The following is a 19,812-nucleotide window of genomic DNA, read 5'->3' on the forward strand; positions in this document are numbered from 1 at the left end:
TTAGTAGAAGGGAGACGCGTGCGGGCGAGAATGTGACCAAGAGTCCTCGCGGTCCGGTGGTGCCCGGGCTTAAAACGGGCCGGACCGAGCACTGACAGCCCGCCCCCGAGACCTGAGCTCCGGACTACCCGAGTGGCTCGAGCGATAGGATTACCCAGGGTACCCGAGGACTCGGTAGTGCTCGGGGTCCTTAAAAGCGGACCGAACACCACGACCACCACGTAGGGCTTCGGTCAGACATTATCGCACGCGCGCTACTCTTTTCTGCAAACCGCTCTGTCGTTCTGGGAAAAAGTAGACACGCGGCAGGGTTTTTGCGTGCGAGGAGACCACCTCACCGAACAGATTAAGGTGCGAGAGCCCCCGAGAATGACTCGGGAACATAAATTTACTGAAAGCAGACTTGTCTGAATATAACCACTCACCGGACAGCTGTCGGCCTTCCGGCCCACCGATCCAGGAGGGATGTGCTTTCGAGCTCGGGTGCCTGGGAACTTAATTCTTTCAACGGGGCGCCCGAGCGCTCGGAGGCGCACGAGGCTCCTAGGGTCGGGTGATCTCGACCACCCAAGCCTAAGTGGTAGGACCACCCGAGGACCCTTGGGGCCGACCAGAGACCGGGGCATTGAAGCCCTCGCGGCCGAGCTGCTCGCGATCGCCAGCCTGTGACTTAAGAGAAAAATAGGATTTCTTTGTTTGGTGCGCTCTGTTAGTGTGGTACTTGCTATAGACTGCTCTCGTTTTCGACCCGAGACCTCTTGAACACCCAAACTGGCGGACAAGAGCGGGCAGAGGTATAACCCAGAGGTCCTATGGTTTGGTGGCGCCCGGATATGACAAACCAGACCGAGCACCGACAGCCCGCTCCGAGGGCCCGAGCTCCGGACTACTCGAGCAGCTCGAGCGATGGGATTACCCAGAGCACCCCGAAACTCGGTAGTGCCCGGGAGCCTGTCATGACACCGAACACCACAGCCTACCATACCGGACGTAAGGCAGCGGCGACTGCTCGCATGCATACCGATCGGGATTCTTTTATCAGCGGGGAAAAAGAGAGAGAGCAAACTTTTTCTCGCACAACCGAGCACCTCACCAGACAGATTAAACATACGGAACCCAGAAAAAATATTTTGACATAGCGATTGCTTATTGAAATACTGAATGTGCAATATTCACAAGGTTGGGCGACAGCGACTTACCCAAGGGGCGAAGCCCTCGGACTGCTTGGGCGGGGAGAAGCCCCCGGCCTTGCGGTCCTGAGTCACGAGCACGACCATCTACGGATAGAAGCGTCGGAGATGCTCGATGTTCCACGGATTCGGGAGTGGTTGTCCTTCCTCCGTCGCCAACCTGAAAGAACCTGCCCGCGGGACCGCGATCACGGTGAAGGGACCCTCCCACACAGGGGATAGCTTATTCATTCCTTCGCGCGACTGGACGCGTCGGAGAACTAGGTCCCCCACCTCGAGAGACCGGGCCCGGACATGGCGCAGATGATAACGCCGCAGACTCTGCTGGTACCGAGCCGCGCGGACGGTGGCACGCCGCCGGCGCTCTTCCAGGTAGTCCACGTCGTCGCGCCTTTGCCGCTCCTGCTCACCCTCAGAGTATGCATGCACTCGAGGGGAGCCCAGAGTGAGCTCGGAGGGGAGGACTGCTTCGGCGCCGTAGACGAGGAAGAACGGAGTCTCCCCGGTGGCGCGGCTTGGCGTAGTCCGATTGGCCCACAGCACGGCTGGCAGCTCGTCTACCCATCCCTTCCCGTGCTTAGCGAGCACGTTATAGGTCCGGGTTTTGAGGCCCTTCAGTATCTCCGCGTTGGCGCGCTCGACCTGCCCGTTACTCCGAGGATGAGCGATGGAAGCGAAGCAAAGCTTGATGCCGAGATCTTCGCAATAGTCCCCGAACAAGGCACTAGTGAACTGGGTGCCGTTGTCGGTGATGATCCAGTTCGGGACGCCAAAGCGGCTGGTGATGCCGCGGATAAACTGGAGCGCCGTATTTTTGGTCACCTTGATGACTGGGACCGCCTCCGGCCACTTGGTGAACTTGTCGATAGCGACATATAGGTATGCATAGCCCCCGACTGCTCGGGGGAATGGACCCAGAATGTCCAAACCCCAGACCGCGAAAGGCCATGACAGGGGAATGGTATGGAGAGCCTGAGCTGGCTGGTGAATCTGCTTTGCATGGAACTGGCACGCCCTGCAGCGCCGAACCAGCTCGGAAGCATCCTGGAGAGCTGTAGGCCAGTAGAAACCTTGCCGGAAGGCCTTCCCGACCAGCGTGCGGAACGATGAATGGCCACCGCACTCGCCCTCGTGGACCTCAGCGAGAAGATCGCCGCCTTCTGCCCGAGAGATGCATTTCAGGAGGACACCTCCTGCGCTACGCCGGTAGAGATCCCCATCTACTATGGCATAGCGTCTGGACTGCCGAGCAACCCTTTCGGCAGACGCCTCATCCCCGGGTAGGAACTTTTCTTTCAAGTACCCTCGGATGTCAGACATCCACGAGGCATCTTGAGAGCATTCGGCGAGCACAGCGCACTCGCCGGACGGCGGCGTCCTGACGGGGCTTCCCACTGAGGGCACCGCCGGGGTCCCCTGAATTGAGTTCGAGGTTTCCCCTTCATCCTGTTCGGCAGGCAGGACGGAAGGCCGTGCGAGTCTTTCTTCAAAGACTCCGGCAGGGACGCGCGCACGTGAGGAGGCCAGGCGGGAGAGCTCGTCGGCCAAAGCGTTGTCGCGGCGAGGGATATGCCGCAACTCGAGGCCATCGAAGTGTCTCTCGAGCTTCCTGACCGCAGCCACGTACGCCGCCATTTGTGGATCCGTGCACTGGTACTCCTTGGATACCTGATTGACGACCAGTTGGGAGTCCCCTTTGACTAGGAGGCGACGAATCCCGAGCCCCACCGCAGCCCGGAGGCCGGCGATGAGACCTTCATACTCCGCCATGTTGTTGGATGCGCGGAACTGCAACTGTACGACGTACCGGAGTTCTTCACCTGTTGGGGAGGTGAGAACCACCCCGGCCCCTGCGCCTTTAAGCGAGAGGGAGCCGTCGAAGTGCATGACCCAGTACCCGGGCGCGTCGCGCCCGGGATAGGTAGAGATCTCTTCTGGGACGACGCAGGGGACAGGTGTCCATTCTGCCAAGAAGTCGGAGAGCGCCTGGCTTTTGATTGCCTGGCGACAGACGAAGTGTAGGTCGAACTCCGCCAGCTCGATCGCCCATTTGACAACGCGCCCGGTGCCTTCCCGGTTCCGGAGAATGGGTCCCAGTGGATAAGTGGTAACCACCGAGATCTTGTGCACCTGGAAGTAGTGGCGCAGCTTCCGGGAGGCGATGAGCACGGCATAGAGTAGCTTCTGCGCCTGGGGATACCTTGTCTTGGCCTCCCGGAGGACCTCGTTGACGAAGTACACCGGTCGCTGTATCCAGCGGGCCCGGACGGTGGCCCCACCCGGGGGGCTGCCGCAGCCCCCAGGGTCGGCGGCATGGTCGGGGCTGGCCGGGTATTCGGGCTCGATTCCTTTGCTGGGAAGAGCAGTGTGCTCGGGCTCGACCCCTTGCCCAGGGGGAGCCGCGAGGACAAGTGAGTGGTCGGGGGCCTCTGGGAGCTGGGACCCAGGACCCGGCCCCGAACACTCGTCGCGCTCCACCACCAGTACTATGCTCACGACCTGAGGAGTGGCCGAAACATAAAGTAGTAGGGGCTCACCTTGAGAGGGAGCCACCAACACGGGTGGCGAAGTAAGGTACTTCTTTAAGTCACGGAAGACACATTTCTCCGGGTTGAGCTTGAGGCGGGTAGAGCGGAGACTGTTGAAAGTCTCGGCAAGGTCCTCGAGCAGGGTGGCGCGGTCTCGGGTTTTGACCACGAGATCGTCGATGTAAGCCTCGACGTTGCGGCCAACCTGCGAGTTAAGAGTGATACGAATAGCGCGCTGGAAAGAGGATCCAGCGTTGCGCAGGCCGAAAGGCATTGACATGTAGCAATAAGTCCCCACCGGGGTGGTAAAAGCAGTTTTTTCCTCGTCCCCTATGGCCATGCGAATCTAGTGATACCCAGAGTTTGCATCTAGGAAGCATAAAAGATCACATCCCGCAGTAGAATCTATAATTTGATCAATGCGAGGTAAGGGGAAGGGATCTTTAGGGCAAGCCTTGTTAAGATCGGTGTAGTCCACGCACATGCGAAGCTTGCCGTTGGCCTTCGGGACGATGACTGGGTTTGCTAGCCAGTCGGGGTGGAGGACTTCTCGGATGAATCCGGCGTCGAGGAGCTTGCTGACCTGCTCGCGGATAAACTCCTGGCGCTCTGGCGCCTGCCGCCGGACCTTCTGCTTCACCGGGCGGGCGTCCGGACGCACGGCCAAGTGATGCTCGATCACCTCCCTAGGGATCCCGGGCATGTCGGACGGTTGCCAGGCAAACACGTCTATGTTAGCCCGGAGGAAGGCGACGAGCGCGCTTTCCTATTTGCTGCCCAGGTCGCTGCCGATACGGACAACCTGGGTAGCGTCTTCGCCCACCACAACCTCCTTCGTCGGAACAGAGGTGTCGGCGGCGAGTCGGGGTTTGGATGAAGAGGGTCCCGGGCCCCCTGTAGAGCCATCGACCTCGGCCTGCGCTGAGACCAGAGCCATGTATGATTGTTCAGCGCAGGAGACGGCGCCGCCGGAGTCGGCAATCACAGAGATAGAGCCTGCGGGGCCGGGCATCTTAACCGTAAGGTATGCATAATGCACGGCCATCATAAACTTGGCAAGCGCCGGACGCCCGAGGATGGCGTTGTAGGGGAGAGGGAGTTCCACGACATCGAAGATGACGCATTCCGTGCGGAAGTTGTCCTGGCTCCCGAACGTGACAGGCAACTCAACCTGCCCGAGGGGCAGGGAGTGCCCAGGGGTCACTCCACAGAAAGGGAGCGACGGCTTTAGGCGTCGGGAAGACACTTGTAGCTTCTCAAAAGCCTCCTTAGAAAGGAGGTTGAGGCCAGCACCACCGTCGATCAGCACCCTGCCGACCTTGACATTGCAGACAGTGGGGGACACTACCAAAGGTAGTCGCCCCACGGCTGCAGTACTGGCGGGGTGATCAGTCATGCTGAACGTGATCAGAGCATCCGACCACCTCAGGGGCCTTGTGGCCTCCTCGCTCGGGGTTGCCGAGCACACCTCGCGTCGCATGACCTTGATGCCACGACGCGAGCAGGGTGTGTAGCGCCCCCGTCGATGAAGGCGACGGCATGCTCGGGCTCCTGGAAGCCGAGCTCGGCGTTGTTGGGGGCGACCTCAATATCGCCTCCTCCGCGGGACTCGTCGCGCTCCCTCTGGCGCTGCTCCACGAGTCCTTTGACCGTACGACACTCCGTGAGGTCGTGCCATCTGGTCTGGTGTATGGGACACCATTTACCTGGCTCGGGCCCCGCGGGAACGGGGGCCCTCGCTGGAGCAGGAACTCGGCCGGGGGCCGGGGCTCTTGCTGGAGCCGGGGCCCTTGCTGGAGCCGAGGCCCTGGTGGGTACGGAGGCCCGAGGAGGAGCCCGAGCAGGGGCCCTAACGGGGCGTCGATCGACACCCGGCCGGTGCTCTTGCCGGTGGTCGGGCTCTTGCGGCACCCTATGAGCGGGGACCTGGGCTGGCTCAACGGGAGCGGCCTCACGCTTCCTCCTCTTCTTCTTTTCCCGCTTGTCAGAGCGGGAAGAACTTGGCTGGTCGGAGGTGGGGCGAGGAGCATGCCACGCCCTGGCCTCCGCAGCCTTGGCGCACTTATCGGCCAATGCGAAGAGTTCCGCAGGGGTCTCGATCTCGTGCGTACCTAGCTTTTCGAGCATCCGCTCATCGCGGACGCCCTGCCGGAAAGCAACAATAACAGCATGGGGGGCCACTCGACGAATGGTGTTGCGAACCTGGCTGAAGCGCTGTATAAAGCGCCGTAGCGTTTCCCCCTCCTGCTGTTGGACGACGTGAAGGTCGCACTCCAAACCGGGGCGTGTAAACGTGCCCTGAAAGTTGGCCACGAACTGGTGGCACAGGTCATCCCAGGAGCCGATAGACCCTGGGGGTAAATTCATAAGCCAAGAGCGGGCGGAGCCCCTCAGGGCAACATGAAAGTAGTTTACCATCACCTTTTCGCTGCCTCCGGCCGCTTGGACGGCCGTCGTGTAGATTTGGAGGAACTCGACGGGGTCGATGGACCCGTCGTACTTCTCCGGCAGCTCGGGGCGGAACTTGGAAGGCCACCTGACCCGGCGGAGCTCGGCGGTGAAGGCACGGCAGCCGGTGCCGTATCCCGCAGCGCGAGCGGGGGTCCTTGGTGGCGAGTGGCGGCGAACCGGGGATCCCCGGTGGCCTTGGGCTGGGAGAGAGGAAGCCTGGTCCTCCGCCCCGACCCCCTGCCGGGTCTCCCGCTGACGCTCGAGAGTAACCCGGGCATCCTCGCGGCCCCTGCGCTCGTCAAGGCGCAAACGAAGATCCCGGGCTTCAGATACGGCCAGGGGGACGGCTGAGAATGTCAGGATGTCATGCCGCGCGTGCCTATTAAATACGGCATTGGGCCTTTGACTGGCTGACACCCCGACGATGGGACCCTTCGGGTCGTCGAATGATCTTGCGCGAACCTTCGGGGAACCGAGTCCTCGGGGGCCGCCACGCGCAGCCCCGAGCACTCTCTCCCGAGCACTTCGGTGAGACCTTCGGGGAACCGAGTCCTCGGGGGCTGCCACGTGCAGCCCCGAGCACTCTCTCCCGAGCACTCGGGGGAACCTTCGGGGAACCGAGTCCTCGGGGGCTGCCACGTGCAGCCCCGAGCACTCTCTCCCGAGCACTTCGGTGGGACCTTCGGGGCACCGAGTCCTCGGGGGCTGCCACGTGCAGCCCCGAGCACTCTCTCCCGAGCACTTGGTGGGACCTTCGGGGAACTGAGTCCTCGGGGGCTACCACGTGCAGCCCCGAGTACTCTCTCCCGAGCACTTGGTGGGACCTTCGGGGAACCGGGTCCTCGGGGGCTGCCACCTGCAGCCCCGAGCACTCTCTTCCGAGCACTTCCTTCCCGGTATTTGGGCTCTGCGGATCATCGGGGAACTAGGGTGCTCGGGAACCAGAGGCGGCGGCCCCGAGCACCTTCTCCCGGGACTTAGCTTCTTCTTACCTTGCAGGGTGGTGACATGTGGCGGATGGCCGGCCTGGTCTCGGGACTTAGGGACCCCTGGTTCCGAATACACCGACAGTATTACTCTTAAAAATTTGTCTATTGTCCCCTTCAGTGATTCTTTTAACTCATCCACCCGTTTTCACTTTTTCTTTTTTCCGCTACCCGATGCATACTTTCTCAATGACATGATACTCAGAACGAACTGATAATTGAAAAGATTAATATGTTAGTGGTTGAACTCATATAAATTACAAAGTTACAAAACTAAAAAAGATCGAATTAATTGAAACTAACCTAAAATTCTGATTCCTGAATCAGTAGATAGTAGCGTCAGCGTGTGCAGGCGGCCAGGCGCTCCTAGAGGTCTCGCTGCTCCTGCTCGGGAGTCCCCTCGCGCAGGCGCAGAGCAAAGCGGCCACCGGCCCACTGGCCAAGATCCTACAGGCTGCAGTGGTTCAAGGAAGAAGCCAAGATAGAAGGGCAAGATGGTGCCATGGCAAATTGGCAATGGGCGACGGGCGGCGGCCAAGAGGTGAAAGGGTGCTGGTCCGCCGGAACGGGCCGAACGGCAATGGCGTGAACTGTGATTCTATGAAGCAGAGTCTCGATCGTGCTGTCCATGCAGACGGCCTGCAGAACGCTGGGTGAGGCCGACGCAGTATGAGGACTGGCAGGCAGACATCTCGCACTCTCGCTGCTCCCGTTTTCTGCTGGGTGAGGGCTTGCCGCTGCCGTCCAGAGGATAGGTGGGGGCCCGGGGTGGCCGCACTGCTCACCCCCGGGCCGGCCCTGTGTGCTTCACATGCCGAGTTCAGTGCCTACGTGTATGTGATCAGGACCATCAGGTACTTAAATTAAGCTCGTTTTAATTTGTTGACTCTCGAATCTCGATGTTCGTATGAACATCTTGTGAAACCATCTATTTAATGTGTACTCGGCCAATGAAATTTCCTTAATTTTAAAATGTCTAAGGAGAAATATGTGATGAAGCACTTGTAGAAACTTCGACTTATTGTCAGGGACTAGTCCAGTACAACTACATTCTTGCAAATGGTTTTCTGCTGAACTCGAATCTGATCAAGCTGAACATATGTTGACAAACTGAATCATTTACAGCGTTATTTAAGACGTAATTTATTGGCGAGATTTTTTTTATATACTCCTTTCGTTTTTAATACTTGATGTTTTGAGTAAGATCTGATCAGACTTTTAAATTTTGATCACTATTTTTCTATTAGAATATAGTTATACTATCTAGCAAAATGTAATATTATGAAAGTATTTTTCAAGATAAATCTATACGTATGATTTTTATGTTTTTAAACTAAATATTTTAGAAACTATTAACGGTCAAAGTTTTAAAAGTTTAACCGAATCTTAATTAAAATGTCAAGTATTTAAAAGTGGAGGGAATATAACGTCTCCAATTTCTTTCGTAATAATGAGCGGCAGTTGTCTGGTTAGTAACTTCACGCGGTTACGAACAACTTCAGCCAAAAACTTTTGCGAGAAAAATCTCCTTGCTGATCTGGGGGCGCTGACCGGACATGAGCACGCCACAAGTCTCCCAAAGCTCGAGCGCAGCAACTGAGTTCCTTTTTTTATTTGATCGGGTCGGTGTCGCGCAGACCGAAATGTGCTGACAAATCCACGCGCAATGGGTGCCGAACGGACGGCGAAACAAGACTTCTTGGTGTGTTGTAGGTGCGCGTAGCAATTTGGGCCAAAAAATTGTGCGAGCAAAATCTCCTGGCGATCTGTGGGGGCGATGACCGGACCCGAGCAAAGTCTCCCAAGACTCGAGCGCAGCAGCTGAGTTCGTTTTTTTTTTCCGCTCGGGGTCGGTGTCGCGCAGACCGAAATATCCACGCGCAATGGATCTTCTGCGGTTTGATCTGATCCTATGCAACCAGTTGGAACGATGGCGACACGGTGGTGTGTAGCTGCTGCGTCAAGTCAGCCACGATCCCAAGCACAGAGGTGTGATTGGTTGTCTGAATGCAGTATATACTGTAGCTCACGTACGTACTGCTCGACCAGTATATATAGGGCCCTCGGGCAGCTTGCTTGCTTGCTCGAGTAAGCAACTAATTGAGGTAGTAAAGTAGCTAGCACCAATGGCGCTAACCTCGGCAGTAGCATTAGCAGTAGTGGCGCTAGCGTTAGCGCCATCGCAGGTCTCGACTGCAGCCGCGGCGGCGGGGCAGCCCAACTGCAGCACCTGGTGTGGCAACGTGAGCGTGCCGTACCCCTTCGGCTTCGGGCCGCCGCACTGCTACTGGCCGGGGTTCAACCTCACCTGCGACACACGCACCCGAGGGGCGCCGCAGCTGCTCCTCGGCGACGGCACCCTCCGGGTCACAGATATCTCCCTCGAGGGCGCCGAAGTGCGCGTCATCCGCACTGGATCCATCATAAACAGCACCGACATCACCTCTGACAGGAATGTCTCGCTCGGCGACAGCTTCACGCGGTTCGGCTACAAGGCGTCGATGGACCGCAACGAGCTCGTCCTCATCGGGTGCAATGTGATGGCGACGCTGGTCGGGGACGGCGAAAACAAGATGGACGTCCTCGGCACCTGTGTCTCCATCTGCGTCTCCGACTACGTCTCAATCACGAGAGAAACCGGTACCACGTTCTGCACCGGCGTGGGCTGCTGCCAGACGGATATCCCCATGTTGAGCGCGCCCACGGCGGTGCAGGTACGATGGTTGAACGGCCGGAACAACAGCCATGACGTGGCAATGTTGCAGCCGTACGTGTTCGTCGCGGAGCAGGGGTGGTTCGACCAGAGCCCGGTGGCAGAAGATCTGTTTGGTATAAACCCGCACCCCTCGAAAGCTTCGTTCGAAGTTCCCCTTGTCCTGCGGTGGGCGGTCACGTCGGGCCTAACGCCTGTGACCATGAATAACTATAGTTGCCCCGGCGACGTAGTCCGCAGCCTCTGCAAGAGCAACCACAGCAGTTGCGACATGATGGAGAGTGGATATGTATGCTACTGCCAATACGGCTACCATGGCAACCCTTACATCACCGGTGCTGGCGGGTGCGAAGGTACCTACTCTACTCTACCAATATAATCTTACGCTTCAATTAGTGAATTGATTAATTAACTGACTCCAATCTGATTCAGATATCGACGAGTGCGCCAACCCAAGAGACTCTGGCTGCTTCGGCGAATGCACCAACACGGACGGGTCGTTCAAATGCCGGTGCCTGCCAGGATTCCAAGGCAACTCCAATAATATATCCATCGGGTGCACAGGTTAGTTAAATTATACTCCATCCGATTGTAAATATAGGTCATTTTAGACTTATATATAAGATTAAAAAAGTAGATTAAATTATCTTGTTGTACTTTATTTATTCTGTATTGGAAAAGATAATTCATTAATTTGTGAAAGTGATGACATTTATTGAACAGAGGCAATAAGATAACAAAAGAGAAAAATATGCATAGAAGTTTGAGAATAACTTATATTTAGAGAATAGTTGAGGAGGCTAAAATGACACACATTTGCAATCAGAGGGAGTACTCTACTCTACAATTATGCAACTACAACAATATCCTTCCGCCTTAAATACTTAGTAGTTACTTTCTCCGTTTCGTAATATTTGTTCATAGTCTTAGGAGTATTTATCTCAAATTATTTATCTATTGACATAATAAAAAGTGTAGTTATTACAATATTTTCACTCTCTATTCCTAATTAAATACTTTGAAAGAGAGAAAGTGGTTGTATCATGTCGTTTAATAGGGGTATGGATAATCATTTTTCATTGATTTTTCTTTAGAATTAGTAATACAGTACTTGCTTGGTTAGTGCGTACGGTTAGCTAAGACGTGAAACGGAGAGAGTAATTGATTAATTGGCTCCGATCCGATGCAGATATCAACGAGTGCGACAACCCAACAACCTATGGGTGCTTCGGCGAATGCACCAACACGAACGGGTCGTTCAAGTGCCGGTGCCCACCAGGATTCCAAGGCAACTCCAGCAAACCCAATGGCTGCGTCCCAATCCCCAACGTCGACAAGCCCTCCTCTAAAAAAGGTCAGTTCCGCTACCTGCAGCATGCGGCATCTTTTTCTTCTTCTTTCTTTTCAACAAATTAAAGCTGCATGGGAGCCTTCGCCCTTCTGCATACGTACTGCTCCCTCCCATCCAAAATATATACTCCATGTTGTCTTATTTTTGCTAGCTAGCTTATTTGTTAACGACAATTAGCCATATGGGCAGGCATATTATTTCGAGTTGACACTATGGCAGCAGGATATATGCACATATACATAGAGTAGGAGTACACGAGTTGTTTACTATCAAGAATCAATGCCGTCAAACTTCCTAAAATTTGACCATCAATATGTTTAAAACTACCAAGAATCATTATATGTAAATATATTTAGATTTGTCTTAGAAATGCTTTTATAAAAATATAATTTTATTAGTATATATTGACATAAAGTTATAATATAATAATTTTATTAGTATAAAAAGTAACAGTCAAAGTCACTTCTTGAGATCCTAAAAAGTCAAAAACAACAAAAAAAAGACTCTATTTATAGACAATAATATTAGAAATAGAGATTGGTGTACAAATGAGGTCAAGAAAGCTAACACCATTGATGACACATATGAAAGCCTTTTGTGCTCTAGTTTCAATTCATTTTCTAGTATTATAGAGCTCAAAAGATTGACGTAGACAGAAAATAAACATTGATTTTTTTTTGTTTAAACAGATTGTTGCCATGCACATACCTAAACTTTTTTGTTATTGAGAAAGTAATAATATTATTATCTACATGCTTGCAGGTTTAATCATTGGTATAGCTGTTGGTAGTGGGGCAGGCTCCATTCTTGTTGTTCTCTCTACAATCTTCATGACCCAAAGATTTAGACATATGAAGGCAATGAAGTTGAAACAAAAGTATTTTAAGCAAAATCGTGGACAACTGTTGCAACAATTGGTATCCCAAAGAGCAGACATTGCGGAGAGGATGATCATACCGGTAGATGAGGTTGCAAAGGCAACAAACAACTTTGATAAAGCTCGCGAGCTTGGCGGTGGAGGGCATGGTATTGTTTACAAAGGGATTTTATCAGACCTACATGTCGTAGCGATCAAGAAGTCAAAGATATCAATACAAAAGGAAATAGATGAGTTCATAAACGAGGTAGCCATCCTCTCACAAGTCAACCATCGGAACGTAGTAAAACTTTTTGGATGTTGCCTAGAGACAGAGGTCCCATTGTTGGTTTATGAGTTTATTCCCAATGGAACCCTTTATCACCATCTTCATGTCGAAGGACCAATATCACTCTCATGGGGCAATAGGTTGAGGATTGCAACAGAAACTGCTAGTGCTATTTCCTATCTTCATTCATCAGTTTCTATCCCAATAATTCATAGAGATATCAAGTCTAGTAACATACTCATTGATGATTTGTTGACATCAAAGGTGTCAGACTTTGGAGCTTCAAGGTTCATTCCGATGGATAAAACGGGGTTAACAACAAGGGTTCAAGGTACTATAGGATACTTAGACCCTATGTATTTTTACAAAGGCCGCCTCACCGAGAAAAGTGATGTCTATAGCTTTGGTGTCATTCTTGTGGAGATGCTCACTAGGAAGAAACCATTTTCATATTTGTCCTCAGAAGGTGATGGCCTTGTTGCACATTTTGTTAGTTTACTTGTTGAAGGGAATGTGGCCAAAATACTAGACCCACAAGTTAAAGAGGAGGGAGGCAAAGAAGTCCAAGAAGTGGCCGAGCTTGCAGCATCATGTATAAAGTTAAGCGGTGAGGACCGGCCTACAATGCGACAGGTGGAACATAAGCTCCAAAGCCTTCAAGCATCTAATATGTCATGGGCAGGGAAACTTGAGAATAATGGTAACACTGTGATGCACTGTTCGTCAAGTAAAGAAGGGCAGAATATGAAGGAATTGAGCCGAAGATACAGTTTGGAACAAGAATTCTTGCTATCTGCGAGATACCCTCGTTAGGCAGCTTAATTTGTACCTTATGTGATGATTAGCATAAGAGATTTATATAGTTGACTACCCCTAGTTTATTCGTGCAGTGTGAGAATTTCGAATAGATCGTTTGTTTTGTTACCACTGTTTTTGTTTTGTTAGCATAAGTGCATACCAGATCAGTGTTGTTAGAATGTATTGGTGCTCGATCTGGTTACATTCATAAAAGTGCAATTATTTGTCATATACTCCCTCCGATTGCAAATATAGGTCGTTTTAGACTTGTGCACAAGAATTAAGAAAGTAAATTAAATGACCTTATTACCCTTTATTTATTCTGCATTGAAAAAAATAACTTATTCATTTGTAAGAGTGGTAGTATTTATTAAACAATGGCAAGAAGAGAATAAAAGAGAAAAAAATGCATAGAAATTTAAGAATAATTTATATTTAGAGAATAGTTAAAGAGGTTAAAACAATATACATTTACAGTCAAAAAGAGTATTGAACTGAGAGGCTCTTTGTGTAACACAGATTTTCTTCTTCTTCCCTTCACTTTGAACAACACAACGTACCCAGCAGCTGACCTAGTTTGTAATCAGCCGCCGCCCACGGTGATGCAAGCGTGCGGTGCAATCAGTCGGCAAGCAAATAAATCTAGCTTAGGATCGACATCTCCAGGTGATATGATCGATGCAAGCAGGCCGTCGTGCTGCTGCTGTCGCTCGCTGATATCAATGCGGCGCGACCACCTACGGCATTGGTTGCTGGGAGATGCCCATCAGCGTCGGCCTCCTGCGGCTGGACCTGAGCCTGCCGCCGGACACCAACTGGCCGCCCCTGGTACTCGTCGCGGAGCAGGGGTAATTGATTCAGGGAGGCAGGAGCACATGCATGCATGCATGTCTGTAATGATGGTGCTTCTTCAATTCGTACGTACCACATCGGCCTTGGTTCTTCACCTCTGTCACGGCGCCTCTGGTCCGCAGTCCACGCTCGCCGGCACGCCTTCGGTGGCGTCAACTGGCCCCGCGCGCTTGGTGATCATGACCACGTCCTCGTCGCGATCGTCGTCGTCTGAAAGTGCAAGCAGCGGCACCGGGGCCGCGGTGTACATGGCCATGAACTCCTGGTTTGTGAGGTCGGTGTAGGCCGTCTCGCCGAGCTCGTACGTGAGCCCGGTCGCCTCGGCCTCGCCGTTGGTGGCATCGATGTACCGCACGTTGCGCGCGTACACCCGGAACCACCGGCGCCGCTCCTCCTCGGCCGTCACGTAAGTCCGGTTGTACTCCACCTTCCTCCGCTGGAACCGCTGCATCATCGAGCTGTCGCCGTTGTTGCCCTTGCCGCCGGCGCGTCGGTGCGCCGTCGCCGATGGGCAGCCATGGAAGAAGACGGCCGGCAGCATCAGGAGGTGGAAGACGAATGGCAATGGCAGCTGGCAGCGCTTGGTCTTGGACAAGAAAGAGAGAGTCCGCCAGGGATGATCTGGGTGCGTGGAAAATCTGCGGTTCACTCCTCTTGCAAAGAGCCAAAGAGGACTAGTTGCTCTGCCAGCCAGTTGGCCCTGCCGTCTCCCATCCTTTCCAGACACGGGTGGGGTTGCCAGAGATGGAGAAGAAAGGAAATAAGCAAGCGAAAGGAGGTGAGGATGGATCGCAATCTGCCATTGAAATAAGCAAGCACAACGTAAACATAACACAACAGTTGTAACCCGGTAAATACTTGACGTTTTAGATAAGATTTAATTAAATTTTTAAAACTTTAATTATTAATAATTTTTAAAATATTTAGTTCGAAAACATAAACATCATATGGGTACATTTGTCTTAAGATACTTTTATAACCTGTAAATTTATTATATTTTATAAATATATTTTAGTAGAAAGTAGTGGTCAAAGTTATACATTAAAAACTATATCAAGTATTTTTTTCTACTAGAGGAAGTATAAATTTATCCACAAGACATGCAAACGGCTCATCCGATGCTTAAGGAAACTCGATATTTGTATAAATTTGCAACTTGCATACAGAACAATTTGTAGTTGATTGAAGAAATTTGCTTTAAATAATTCAGACAGCACCCCCTGTAACTGTCTACACAGACTTTTACAACATTTTCAGCTACAATCAGTCAATCACAACAGACAAAGCTTCGCTTCTACGCATTGCCTGTCTGTATTCGGCGAGCATCTGGATTCTCAGGGCTGTATATGTATGTCTCTTGCCTTCGAATCCTCAGCTCACAATTATCTGTAAATTACGTTAGTTTTTGGTCAGACGGATGTGGCATAACATCATCGGAGATATCATAGCGACCGCCTGTCGCCATATCCTGTGAAGAAGCGGTGACTCAACGCTTCTTGAGCAGTCAACCTAGCCGATGGCTCATAGGCTACAAGGCCCTTCAGCAGGTCGATGAATTCCCCAGCGGAGTGATCCACATGCTGCATCACCAGGTTCTGCATCAGAGAAAAAGAAGTATAGCTTTTAGAACAATGCCTAAATTCAAGTGGAAGCAAGCAGTACGTGCCAAGTAGAAATAGATGTATTTTCAATGGTGAACCTCCAAATAAGAAAAAGGGAAATAAACAGCACCATAAAATGCTGTTGCTGCAGATGAGATTTCTAACACAAACAAATTAAAAATGCAGGAGGAAGCATCAATCAGCCAAGAATAACGAGTCTTGTCACATTTACCTGAAGGCGAGGTAGTTTGTGAACTACTCTAATGCTCTCTGTTGTTGTTGCTCCTTCTGGCCAGTTCAATCTTCCTCTTCTGATGTACTTCTCCACATGGTGGCTGAGTTTGCCAAAAAAAAGGGCAAAGGGTTAGAGTTAATCTACAAGGCAGTGTAAGGTGCTGATAATTCCAATAGCACAGGTAGAAAAGGCTATACTCGGCTCTTCCCAGCATGTTCCTTCGAAGAGGACCTAGAACTCTCTCCATCATTGCCAAGTGTTCCAAGTTATCATGGGTCTGGAACAGTGTCTCACCCTGTAGAATCTCAAAGAGGCCAATGATTTAATCAGACACGCATCTTTCTCAAGGATATATAGAAACAAACAAAATAAGGGAAATACATACCGAGCAAAGCTCAACAAGTATACAACCAACACTCCAGATATCACATGGATAACTCCATCCATGCCCTAGCAACAGTGACAAAAAATAAGCTCCTGTACTCGACAGGCCGATGGGAATAATATATGCAACTAGCAAATATATTCAAATTCATACCCAAAATAACTTCAGGGGCTCGATAGTGTCTAGTAGAGACAATGTAGCTGAGATCCTGGTGATGATATGTTGTGCTACCAAAGTCAATTAACTTGATGGCACTTGATTTGGGCAGTTTCCTTGAGAATGATCCATCCTAAATTTAAATTTATAGTTAAGATAAATAATGAAGCATACAGTATTTTAAAGGAAAATTACGATGAACACGAGACTAAACTGGTGAGAACATGGTGAAAAACTAAGGAAACTTCTTGTAATTGAAACTTCATCAATGCTATGCAAACAATTAAATGTACCTTGGGCTTCACATAATCCGACGAAACAAGGAGGATGTTCTCTGGTTTCAGATCGGTATGAATTAGCTGCAGACAATGCAAAACTGCGAAGAAGCAATGCTAAACATCACGATACAAGAGAGAGAAATTGTGTAAAACCAAATTATGAGTATTCAAAATTAGTAAAAAGCAGATAAGCCTAAAAATCAAAGCAAGGGGCATACACAAGTATAAGAAAAATATGAAAAACACAACTCGTTGTCTATCAAAAGTGCCAGAAAGTTCCAAATTTGAAAAGTTCAGTTGAAGCTATAGAACACACCAGAGAAGGAAAACAGTGAAAAAGAAATAAGAATCCTGAAAGATAAAATAAACATATTTGAAGTTTGCAGAGTACTGTTTCTACACACATGCAACAGATTCCAAAAGTTGCTCTCCGATCTGGCGAACTAAGTCAATCGGAAATGGGCGGTAGCCAGTTTTCCAAAGAAAATCATATAAGCTTGGGCCAAGCTTCTCGCATACCTGTTGAGTCATCGAAATTTACTGATTGATTCGACCCCAGTTTCTAGCAGAAAAGTTGGGGAAATTCTATAAATCAACCATATACTTACAATACAAATATGGCTACGATAGTCAAACCAGTTCCGTATTTGAACACAACTGCAAAAACACTTGTGAGCATGTAACCTTCGTCCAATATAGTAGCAATTTAGGTTTTTTAGAAACAAATCATAATTTAAATATTCCAGTACTTAATTTTGTGTTTTCCTTTTGGGGGGGACAGGTAAATATATAACTTACTGTTTGCCTGCTGCACCATTTCTTGCAAGCTTCTGCAGCACATCAATCTCTATCATTGCTGCATCACTGTATTTCTTTACAGCACGAACAATTTTAATAGCTACCATTTCTTTGTTTTCTCTGTCCCAACATTCCAGTACCTGGCCAAAAGTACCTGAACAAACAAAAAAGATTCCAATATTATTGTAAATATTACAGGAAATTTCGCTGAGCTGCTACACTAAAATAATTTCAGCAGGCATGATCGTTTAGACATAGTAACAATGCTACAGGTCCTCAGTGTAACAAATTAATAAGTTAGAATTAAACAGTTCACATTTTATAAACATGAATACATGATGGTAAAGAAATACTAACCTTTGCCTATTTTTCTGTATATTTTGTCTGCAAAGAAACAATAAAAAGGAATATTAGACAGTGGCCTTTTCATGAGTTCAACAAGTTCATTGAATTTCAGCAAACAAAAGGAATAAAAAACAGATAACCAGCATGCACTTCCAAAAAAAGAGCTTATTTTAAGATGAAATATAGCAGTGACGTCATTGTATCCAACTATAAAATAAGACAGCATGGAGCTTGACAACCTTAAACCACCGTGGACTAGAGAGGCAAACGAATAGGAGCACCCATGTAAGAAAATAAAATAAAAGAAAAACGACCTTTGCTGAATGAAGTAGTTGTTAAGGAAAACTAAATAGATCGATTGTTGGGGGGCAAAAATGGTATTGTGCATGCTTGAAAAAGAAAACAGGTTAAAAGGTATATGATGTCTATTCAGAAGAAACAAAAGTAGACGTACACATACAACTCCACAGTTTGGTTCAATCAAAATGGAAAAACGTTTTTGTTTCCTGAAACATCAATAAGAAGGGGGAAATTGAAACTCCCAGGAGGGTAAGGAACTAAGGATCACAAATCACAGAGATACTACTCCAGAAGTGATAGTCAAGTGTAATTACAGCGAGAGGTTAAATTCTCTCCAACAGCAAATATGTAATGGCCATCTTTATCGTCTTCTCTCCAAGGAGGGGAAGCATTTCGAGCCACACCCTTCGGGAGCAGAGATGAACAAGTATGGCCTGAAGGACGTGCCGACAATAGCAGGCTGGCCACATCACCAACTTCTTGCCCACAAAATGTTCTTATCTGAGCCTACACACATCCATCCATTCATTTCTTTCATGCAGGAAACAATATAAACAAATACTTCCCCCATGTGATGGTAAGGTTGTTAAGTGAACCAATTAAGGAAAAAATGATATAAAGTGCAAAATAGAACATGGAATAGCACCACACACGTAAATCCAGTGACAGATTATAACTTGAAAGCATGTATCATTCTACTCTAACAGAACAAACTGTACATTCTCCCACTGTTTCCATACGTATGTAAGAACATGAGACAAATGGAACTTGGTAAGCTACAAATTACTTGTATTAACATGTAAGTTTATTCAGTTAATACACGCCAGACTTCAGAAAATGCTATCGGTTGTTCCCATTTGATGAATTGAATTCAGTTAGATGATAATCATGTAGATTCAAAATAAAATAATTTACAAAGGAATACTTTGGATGGATTATCTCAAATCATGTTAATTTCAAAACCGTTATCAAAATTCTCCAGAACCTGCCTCTAAATACAACCTGGACGAGCTAGATCTAGGAACAACCATGTATCCACAAATTACAACAGGGTAATGTCATACACTCATACATAACAAAATCGCCGATATTTGCATGCGATTCGCCTCCCGCAGAGGCACATATCTAGGCAATAACATGTCACGAATTACAGAGCAGGGAGCCTAGAGGAGTCGGCAAGGGAGCGTTTACCTCGGCAGCTGGCGGCACGTCCCAGCCAAGCCTCGCACGCTTGCGGGGGCGCCCGGTGGACAGATCGGCCGCGGCGGCGCACTCCATCGCCATGACTATTGCCTATGGTGCTCTGGTTCGGTTTCGGGGAATTGGGGATTGTGAGCGAGGAAGGGAGAAACGCGCCAAGGGTAAGTGGAGGGGCGACCCTTTTATATGGGGACTGGATGAGGATCGAATGCTGTAGCGTACATACACCTTGTGGTGGTTTGTTTGACCAAACCGGGGGGAGCGCAAGGGAATTGTGATGTTTTTTGTTCTTTCTTTTGCAACACGTTCTTGTAATTTGGTTATAGGTGATTGTAATCCCGCTACAGTATATCCTAATCAATGAAACTCCTCACCCTAAAAAAACTCTAATATTATGGTGCTTTCTGAAACACTATCTTATCTCACGACTGATGCTGTCTAATGTACAAAGAACTGCAAAAAAGGAGAGAGAGAGAGTACAAATGCTATCAAGTTTGATC

At 49.6% G+C, this 19,812-nt stretch overlaps 3 protein-coding genes across 4 annotated transcripts; 1 reads left to right on the forward strand and 2 right to left on the reverse strand.

Annotated features, from left to right (window-relative positions):
• Positions 1–9,251: 9,251 nt before the first annotated feature.
• On the forward strand, positions 9,252–13,393 carry LOC133897097 (wall-associated receptor kinase 2-like). The gene is made up of 4 exons (XM_062337671.1): positions 9,252–10,221; positions 10,301–10,432; positions 11,058–11,222; positions 11,982–13,393. Exons 1-4 carry the CDS (start codon positions 9,282–9,284, stop codon positions 13,175–13,177), a joined length of 2,433 nt encoding a protein of 810 aa, XP_062193655.1. The 5' UTR covers positions 9,252–9,281; the 3' UTR covers positions 13,178–13,393.
• Positions 13,394–14,114: 721 nt separating this feature from the next.
• On the reverse strand, positions 14,115–14,555 carry LOC133897067 (fruit bromelain-like). The gene has a single exon (XM_062337640.1). It carries the CDS (start codon positions 14,553–14,555, stop codon positions 14,115–14,117), a length of 441 nt encoding a protein of 146 aa, XP_062193624.1.
• Positions 14,556–15,133: 578 nt separating this feature from the next.
• LOC133897156 (serine/threonine-protein kinase AFC1-like) lies at positions 15,134–19,629 on the reverse strand. Of its 2 annotated transcripts, XM_062337767.1 has the most exons (12): positions 19,304–19,542; positions 18,427–18,619; positions 17,825–17,851; positions 17,468–17,621; positions 17,278–17,326; positions 17,074–17,188; positions 16,685–16,767; positions 16,389–16,524; positions 16,236–16,300; positions 16,048–16,145; positions 15,848–15,950; positions 15,134–15,609 (listed from the first exon to the last, which is right to left on the reverse strand). In XM_062337767.1, exons 1-12 carry the CDS (start codon positions 19,394–19,396, stop codon positions 15,457–15,459), a joined length of 1,269 nt encoding a protein of 422 aa, XP_062193751.1. In that variant the 5' UTR covers positions 19,397–19,542; the 3' UTR covers positions 15,134–15,456. The 2 variants fall into 2 exon arrangements, with proteins under 2 accessions (XP_062193751.1, XP_062193752.1); XM_062337768.1 differs by lacking the exon at positions 18,427–18,619 and having other exon boundaries at positions 19,304–19,629.
• Between the last annotated feature and the right edge of the window lie 183 nt (positions 19,630–19,812).

The sequence above is a fragment of the Phragmites australis genome, chromosome 17, assembly GCF_958298935.1.
Source record: "Phragmites australis chromosome 17, lpPhrAust1.1, whole genome shotgun sequence".
Taxonomy (NCBI): domain Eukaryota; kingdom Viridiplantae; phylum Streptophyta; class Magnoliopsida; order Poales; family Poaceae; genus Phragmites; species Phragmites australis.

Coding starts and splice junctions, on each gene's coding strand:
- LOC133897097 (XM_062337671.1), top strand. CDS start 9,282: ATGGCGCTAACCTCGGCAGTAGCATTAGCAGTAGTGGCGCTAGCGTTA. Junction 10,433..11,057: donor TATATCCATCGGGTGCACAG/GTTAGTTAAATT, acceptor GATCCGATGCAG/ATATCAACGAGTGCGACAAC. Junction 11,223..11,981: donor CAAGCCCTCCTCTAAAAAAG/GTCAGTTCCGCT, acceptor ACATGCTTGCAG/GTTTAATCATTGGTATAGCT.
- LOC133897067 (XM_062337640.1), bottom strand. CDS start 14,555: ATGCTGCCGGCCGTCTTCTTCCATGGCTGCCCATCGGCGACGGCGCAC.
- LOC133897156 (XM_062337767.1), bottom strand. CDS start 19,396: ATGGCGATGGAGTGCGCCGCCGCGGCCGATCTGTCCACCGGGCGCCCC. Junction 18,620..19,303: donor ACGTGCCGCCAGCTGCCGAG/GTAAACGCTCCC, acceptor GGATGTGTGTAG/GCTCAGATAAGAACATTTTG. Junction 15,951..16,047: donor AACATGCTGGGAAGAGCCGA/GTATAGCCTTTT, acceptor TGGCAAACTCAG/CCACCATGTGGAGAAGTACA.